Source organism: Glossina fuscipes, unplaced genomic scaffold, assembly GCF_014805625.2.
Source record: "Glossina fuscipes isolate IAEA_lab_2018 unplaced genomic scaffold, Yale_Gfus_2 0, whole genome shotgun sequence".
NCBI lineage: Eukaryota > Metazoa > Arthropoda > Insecta > Diptera > Glossinidae > Glossina > Glossina fuscipes.
The window spans coordinates 20,462,134-20,470,989 of record NW_023998414.1 but is presented as its reverse complement, the minus strand read 5'-3'; the positions used below and the strand labels follow the sequence as shown (position 1 = coordinate 20,470,989).

The 8,856-nt window shown below is 33.2% G+C and overlaps 1 protein-coding gene across 3 annotated transcripts in view; it reads right to left on the bottom strand.

Moving 5' to 3' along the window:
* Positions 1-1,017: 1,017 nt before the first annotated feature.
* The window catches only part of LOC119644819 (tumor necrosis factor receptor superfamily member wengen), a 36,462-nt gene continuing 28,623 nt past the window's right edge, over positions 1,018-8,856 (bottom strand). For all 3 annotated transcript variants that reach the window (XM_038044574.1, XM_038044575.1, XM_038044573.1), the window contains exons 4-5: positions 4,888-5,058; positions 1,018-2,517 (exon numbers count right to left, since the gene is read on the bottom strand). In XM_038044574.1, the coding sequence (XP_037900502.1) occupies positions 2,429-2,517; positions 4,888-5,058 (260 nt within the window). In that variant the 3' untranslated portion in view covers positions 1,018-2,428. The remainder of the gene's footprint in view (positions 2,518-4,887; positions 5,059-8,856) is intronic.

Below are 8,856 nucleotides of genomic sequence, written 5' to 3'. Positions count from 1 at the left end.
ATATATTATCTTGTTACGAGCTGATGTCCTAGATGTCTGAATGTTATGCTTATATCTTATTATTTAATTAATTTAGCATTTTACCCACGAGATATATATGGTACTAGATGCGTTCCATAAAATTGAGTCTTCCAATCCAAACAGATTGTCAAAGGAAAGCAAAGTACAACTAAACAACAAAAGAAATTTTTATATCCACCACCACCAATAAGCGTACACACCAACGGCTTGTCATGATATTTCCCGCAAGAGACCATAAGCAAAACATATATATATATCGCATTAGTCGTCGTATGAAATACTTTTTTCGTTTTTGCGTTCGTCGAACGATACCGCGGCTATTGAATTTTGGATAAACACGAAAAATTTTATAGAAAACTAAAATTGTTATGCAATAAGCCAGTAAAAGTGGCTGAAAAATTGCTTTAAAAGTAAATCAAGACTAAAATCATGCATGATTTTAACTAACTAACTAACCAGGTTTTGTACAGACCTAAACTCCAAAAACTTGGTAGATATTAAAAGAAAATTTTAAATTAAATGCAAAATTTTTCCAGGGAGCGCTCCATTCTCTTTATTACGCCTTAAACTCCTTCGGCTACAAGGATATATTTATTATGTTTGTGCAGTGTAGGCAACATTGGGAATTTTTTAGATTTAAACTTCTCTGTTAGCTGGTCCTTCTGTTTTGTTTCCTTGTGTTCGACGTATTGCCCGCAATTTTGAGATAATTTGATCAAATTTTGTACACTGACATATTTTGGTTCAAGAATAAACGCATTGTGTCTTATTGGCTGACATGATAATTGAGTTTGTCAATAGCGATGACGAATTTTGAATTCAAAGTCAACCCCACACTCATAGCTGAAGCTCATGTCAAATTCACACTAATGAAGATTAATAATGCTCTAAGAAAGCTTCTTCTTGTCTTCCTCTGTTTTAGTCGAAACGCCGACTGTGTTTCTAAAAATAAACTATAAGCCGTAGAGTGTGCGAGGGGTGCCTGCGACACACGCAAACATCGCATTATGCGATCACCATTTGTGATCCAGAACATCCAGAAGGACCTAAGATCAAATCCACCTTTTACTACACCGATCAATTCAGAAAGTGATTCTGAATCAATCGAAAGTTGTGTGTCCCTTTCAAATTCCTGTGTTCAAGCTACAGATCGCAATTATTTAGGTATTCTGATGAAATTTGCTCTATCGACATATTTTGGACCGTATAACACGTTATTTGAAAAAATTGTTACTTGGATAATTGTGCGACGATGTAGGGCATTTAATAAAGTTTCTACATGTTTGATTTGCAAAAACTGATTTCAATTTTTTTATCACATTTCACTTTCGCTAAACAAATTTTCCAACAACGTTTGTATAAGAACCAGATCTCGCTTTCAATCACGATCTCTTCACAAAGTGCGCCATACGCCAGTCAAAATTATATCAATAATTATTAATTACATGCAAAAATGCGTAAATTAAAAAGGAGAACTGAACATGCCGAGAGTCTCCACGAAGATTGCTTGCCCTCGCTGGATGGTGTTGAGATAATGCTACAAAACGAGACCCACTTTTGACTTGGAGTTTCCGTAAATATATTAAAGACCCAGCAAAATCGAAAGTTATACATGACATTCGAACTACACAATATTGACAAACATTTAACATGACATGATAATCGCAAACATTGCAAATATTCACTGCATGCAGTCAATGCTTTAATTAGTTTTTTTTTTTTTTTTCAACAAAGGAAATGAATCTCTTATATTCACGATGATCAGTACCGCTTCAAGCCACGCCCCTATAGTTGAAACTGATATGAATGTCTCAACACGTTATCTCAACGAGCAGAAGAAAAATATGTGGAACCACCTGCGAGAGAGAGAGAGACTTCTTGTTTATGAAAATAAATTTGGACAAGTGGAAGCCCTAATGCAAAATTGAATGCTTACTAATGTGCTATATAAATACGATTGAAAAATGGACCCGATCGATTTAAGTCAATAATAATGTATCCACACTACGTCTGTTGAAATATTTCTATTCTATTATTATCCTCCATCCGTTGCATTTACCTATGCCTTCTTTTCTATACTCGCTCTGGTTTCACTTTACCACCAATGACTTTATGATAGCTATAACCCATTTGCATTTCGATGACACTTTAACTTGTGAACGGTACGCGTACACATTAATGAAAATTTGCGTTTTACGTAAATTTACCCTGAGGTGGTGGATATCGACAATTCGCTACATAGAGCGAACATAACTTTCGTATTTATTTTTTATTTATTTTCTCTTAAACTGTTATTAAGTAAATTTCAGTAATGTGAGTGTTTATGCATGATTTATAATTTTTCGTATTTTTAAAGTAAAATTTAAAAAATTGCTGTAGATGGCGGCGATAAGAAGAAGAGCATTCATTAACACTTCGAACCGTTCTCTTCGATGTAAACGTTGCCGGATTTAATGGTTGTAAATAAACGACGATCATGACGTTTCTCCGATTTTTCTGTAAAAAGAAAGAAAAGAGAAAAAAAAGAAAAAAATTTTATTTAAAAATTGCCAACAACTTTTGTTCGATGCGATGCGAATAATACGTTTTATAAATCACACCTTCAAGTAAATCACGATTCCTCAAAAGCAATATTTTTAATTTTTTTTTTTTTATTACCAACTAAACAATTCAATAACCCGAACAAAGTCGAATATAGGGAATCCTTCCTCCGTAACAGTATTGCATGCCGCTATTTAAATGAATAAAGGTATGGCATGGAAAATGTCTCGTATACTGATTGGCGACGTGCGGTAATAAAATAACAATTTTGAGTGTAAATGACCGTCACATTGGCATTGAATTTTCTTGTTTTAATCGGCGACATAGACGAACTATAATTTTTCATTCTCTCATATGAAATGTAGTACAATCTGATGGACAATGTGTTATGCATAATTATTGTATAGTAATTAAAGATTTTTTGAATCAAGATATTTATACGTCAGTCTGTCAATACGACAATCATTACCCTAGCCTGACCATCGGTCAGTTATTAATTACCGAGGCAGACACATAGATGACGTCTCTAAAAAAAACAAAAACAAAATACCAAATTATTTTTAGATAAATTCCAACTTTTAAACCACAATTTTATATTATTTCGATCATTTAACTGCGAGTTACGATGGCTTTAATGGCATTACGTCCTTCTGGTTTTCCAAAAAAGGGAATAATTGAAATTCTTGTGAAAAAAATGTCACGCGAAATATTGAATTGTTATATAAATTTATTGTGCTAAGCTTGGACGACTCTCGGATCCCCTTTCCATATATGCGTTGTCATGAGAAGCGTTTGCACACACGCCAAGAAGGTTCAATTTAGAGTAAGTTAGGACAAAAGTACACTAAAAATAATGAGTGCTTCGATAAAAAATTAAATTTAGACCCTCCCATCACGCACACACCCATAAAGGCCTTCATGAGAAAGCAGTTAAATAAATAGTTGCTAGACGATGTGTGTGTGCGAGTATTTAACTTTGACTTGTTTACTTCTCCATACGGACATAGTCGAGTATTAGCTCAAGTTGTAAATGATTTACTATTGGTCTCATGATAGGTCTTTGCTGTTGTTGCGTTATATAATAAAATGAACATCGATTGTTTGGCGGACACAAACAAAGATGGAAATAAATTTCAAGACAGTGTCAAGTCAAATAAAGCAATTGAGTCCTGTACGAAAAGGAAGTTATTCGATTTAATATCGAGTTAGTAAGATTTTTTTGCGGATCGACGGAATTAATTTTGAATTTATGTTAGCGAATGTGAGACAAAAGCTTTGAAGCAAAATTTTATACTTGAACGTGCGCATGGCATATTCATGATCTCATTCAGCAGACAAATGACAAAGATATTTAAGTGGACAGACAGATTTTATGGAATGTACCAATTTCGGGTTTCTTACGACTCTTCGCTGAATGTAATAGGTCTTCTTTTACGCTAAACAATCGAAATGATGTCTTCGCCAAGTTTATATTTTATCGGCACTATATCTGGTGCAAACATACGTAACATTACCCTAATCTGTGCGCTATAGGAAATATCCAATTAAAAAGTTTGCAGGCGAGAAAAATCGAATACTACTTAGAGAAATAAAAGGTTGAGCCATTTATTCTAAACACAAGATCAGTTCATCTGTAGAGAGATAAAGGACACCTTTGAAAAAAAAAAAAGAAAAAAAAAATTTATTTTAAGAAAATTTTTAAAATTTTCATAGGTAACGTCGTACTAACAACTAATCGACGACCTATATATATACGAAATACTGTATACATACAACGCACTTAAAGAATTAGTTGACGTATTAGCGTATGCAACGCACATTACACAATTCTTAAGCTCTTTTTTGCCCTATTTTTTCCAATATTGTTTTAAATTTAGATCTGAAATGTCTCATAATTAAATAAACGCGTGCAACTCGATGCACAGCACTTGACGTATTAGCATATCGATGTCCTCAATACATTTGAAAGTGTTAAATGCACACCAAGAGAAGTAAATAAGCGAATTTATACGAAGAATAAAATGAAGAAGAAAAGATAACTTAGATAACGTAAATAAATATCTCGGCAATAATCGCAATCAAATTAGAAAAAATAAACAAAACATATGATGCTTGAAACTGACAGGAAACCACTTGAAAAGTCTTCCTTTTCGTATACATATATATATATATACATAGATATTCGCACGAGACATCGTCTAACTAAGGTTGAGGTCATACGATCCTCTTCTACTTTCCGTTGACCTAAATGGATTTTTTCGAAAAAAAAAAAAAAACAAAACAAAAAAGCATACAACAACATAATAATAACAAATGCTCGCTCACCTGGTAGCATAACATGTTGCGGTTGTTGAAAAGTAGTGGCTGCTGCCGTCACCGTCATGGCTGTGGTTGTTATACCTAAAGCGTCTGCGTTGCCAATAAAAAATGTTCCGCCCTCTAGGCTTTGGACTTCAGCCAGTTTGGCCATGAGTCTAGTTGAAAGTTCTTCAACATCTAATAAAAAAGAAAAAATAAAAAAAAAGATATGAAAAAAAAAATATGAAAAAAAAAACAATAAGAACAACAAGAAATATATATAATTAGTTTCTTCTTTCTATTTTTCATTTTATTAACTCGTCTCTATCGACGTACTTGTGTTATACAACCATAACAATACAACAAATTCAATTCCTATACATAAGTGTACGTGTGTTGTACGTACGTACGTACGTACGTTCTTCTGCACAACGCTTATAAACATTATCTTTTATAGACATTAAATTAAACACATGTTATTTTTGCCCATTTGTTAGTATATAACCATTCGCCGCATTACTCTTCCCGCATTGCCGACGATATATGATGATATGGCCAACGTATCATGCATTAGTGCGGCAGAAATTTGACGCAAGTATAGCAATCGTATCCTCAATGTTTTCGCACTCAATGAGAACGTTTATTTGTGAGGTGTAAGTAAGCAGAGGCATATGTACCGACCGAGCACATATCAAAAGAAATATTACAAAAAAAAACAAAAAACAAAAAAAAAAAAAAGAAGCGAAATCGAAAAAAAAGGAAAACCAAAACGAAAACGAAAACTTATTGTAAACAAAACATTGCGAAAAGTAAACTTTTCCTTTCCTCGTATACGTTTGCCGTATAAATCAACAAGTACAGGGTGCAAGGGTTTCACTTCGAATAAATGACGTCTAAAACTTTGATTACAAAACAAATAATTAAACATAAATTTCCATTCAAATTAATTAAAAGTTAATTGTGAAAAGCAATGAAAAAATTAGAGCAAGAAAAAAAAAAAATAAATTGACTTTGGCTTGAACTTCTCGCATCCATCAGTTATACAGACGTAATAATATAAAGACTATTTTCTTGCACAAGTACATGCAAGATGGAAGAAATTCTATGTACACTTTGTGTGTCCGACCCTATGGACATGTTGAAAGTACCTGAAGAACTTAACAGCAATAAAATATTGGATCTTACTAACACGACCAGATCAACTCTTTCGTCCTAGATGTTATCTCCTTGCTCTAACTAAATTATAACAATGATGATAATAATAATAATAATAAGATATGGACAACAATAAAATAATTGATTATTAAGTTTACGTAAAACACGGATAAAATAAACAAATTTGAAATTACATTTAAATATTAATATCTTATAGAAAGTTGTGAGATCGTCGTGTTACGATAAAGGGAACGAACACAAACGTGTCAACAAAAGGCCATAAATTGATTTCGCAGTTCGTGCTAAACAAAGTGTAGATACATAGTCCATACGCTTGGCCCACAATAAACACATGGAATATCTTATAAAAATAAATGCTAACCCTAACGTGTAGGGAAGGGTACTGTTTACTTTAGATGTCATTTGCAATGCAATACAAGGCAAACACTTTTTTTTCAATTAAAAGCCATTTCTTAATTGAAAACCACTTTTTTCCTCGGTGTGGGAAAATTCGAAAATGAGACTAAGAAAGAACTGAATAAGAAACAACATACATAAGTGAAATTGAATGGAAACTGGTTAAAGATAAAATGAGCCCAAAATTAACCGGATAAAAACCGAATTCGATAGGAAAATAGGCTGAGTTATAGGCAAAGTTTTCATTATTCATTCATACACCATCATATGGAATCATTATAAAAACTACTCCAACTCTCCGAGTAACAGCAACCACAGCGAACTATGGCCATATCTTTAATTAATTAACCAAAAAAGCCAAAAAAAAAAAAAAAAAAAAAGAAGAAAAACCCATTTTTTCCCACTATGGCATATGAGCTTTAAATTAATTTATTTATGCGATTTTTTGTGAAGAAATAACGCGAACGACATCAACTCTTAGCTTCCTAATTAAATGCTAGCAACCGAATTGGAACTGACAGTCATACATATCGATCCATCTCTTTAACAATGAAAGATTTCTTTATCACGCGTAGCGAAACGCAAAAGAAAGAATGAGTGGCGGAATGATGAATGCCCTCCTTAACTGTCTATAGAATGCTTACAACCTGCTAAATAAAAAAAAAAAAAAAAAAACGAAAGAGGAAACGAATAAACAAGAAATCATTTTTATTGCATAATCATTGGTGTGAAATTGTAGGAATTGTGTGTGATTGTCTATCTTTTCATTAAATCATTCGCTCTCCTCTTAAGCCAAAGCGATTTGAAAATGGTTCAAATCGCCGTATAATAGTTTATCCATAGTAAATGAAATACTGAAGGATGCCTCCGTCAGCTGATTTATTTTCATTCATCTTTTTTTTTTTTTTTTTTGCAAATTTTAAATATTTTGTCAAATAGATGCGCATATTAACTTTTACATAAGTTGTATTAAGAAAAATATGGAATCCTATATATCATTCATATATATGTATATATATATATATATATATATATACCACTTAAAATAAACAAAGTAAACTAAAATATCATTTGAAATGTTATTCTTTATAATTCTTTATTAAATCATGAACTTTGAGTCATGAACGAGCAAAGGAAAAGGCGAAGAAACAGAAGGGCATACTAACCGATGAATAAAAGAATGACAACAGTAGCACACGATTGGGCCCTGCTTAACAGATGGATAGACGGACGGTTTCCAATCGGTTTGATAGCTCGGTACATGCTAAAGCATAGACGAACGGATGTGCAGCTAGACAGGAACATGGAAAAACTACCGGAAGTGACAACTAACAACTAATTAATTGGAAAACTAAGGGAAAGAGGAGAGCGCGTAGAGTTGTAATTAATCCAACTCAGTGTTTTACCTTTGCCAGTCTCACATGTCATGCCAAAACCATGCAAGAGCTAAAACTGCGCCTCGTAAACCCACCATCTACACTCTTCGTAATAAAATAATGATAACATTAAGCAATGAATGAAATAATGCGAAACTTTTTTTGAACAATCTGCCATTAGACTGTCGTGTTGTGCGTTTTGGTCGTCTCTTTTAACAATTGGATATTTCTGCTAGCTTTCGACTTTGGATTATATAAAGACTGCTAAACAGACCTCCAAACTGCAGAAATGCTAACCATTCGATCATTGTACATATCTTTGTAAAATTCACGCAGAAATTTCATTCTGGTACATAAACGATGTATGAAATTGTTTTGCTTTAAAGCATTTACTATCACAAATCCATCTTATGCTATAAGCAGGTCATAGAACATCTTAAGGGCCAGTCATGCAATGTGTAAACATTTTCTGAATCCGGGATGACTTATAACCGTATCTACATGTCTACTACAACTATTATCAATGTCAGATGTCGTTGTATTATCTTTTTATAAATTCCCTAACTTTGCTATTTTTTCAACTGCGCCTACGTCTAAACCCATCAGGAGAAGCTTACATTCATTCTAGTTTATTCCAGAATTGAAAGCAATAAAAGAATTCAAACAAAGTGATTAGGTGTAGGGTTATTATGGTAGACACTCTATTTTCAGAAATCAATTTCCGCGAATATTATTTCAGAAACTTGCTCAAGAGGCAATCTGCTCTTTAAGTAACCCAAGGCGATTTTGTAGTAAGTTTTCAAATTCCAAAGAAAAGTTACTTCATTTCATTTTATTTTATTTTTAACCCAGCCCTCCACTTATTTCGATCACATAAATGATAGCCTATCCGAGCATTTCAATAAATGAATATCTGTGCCGACGAGGCATTACAAGGTTGTTTAAAAGCAATGAAGGGCTGTTGGCTTCCATCCCGTGTATTCTTAAAAACTGTGCCGCAAAGATTCCCTGTAATCATACGGACTTTCTACTCGTTGGAAGACTAGTT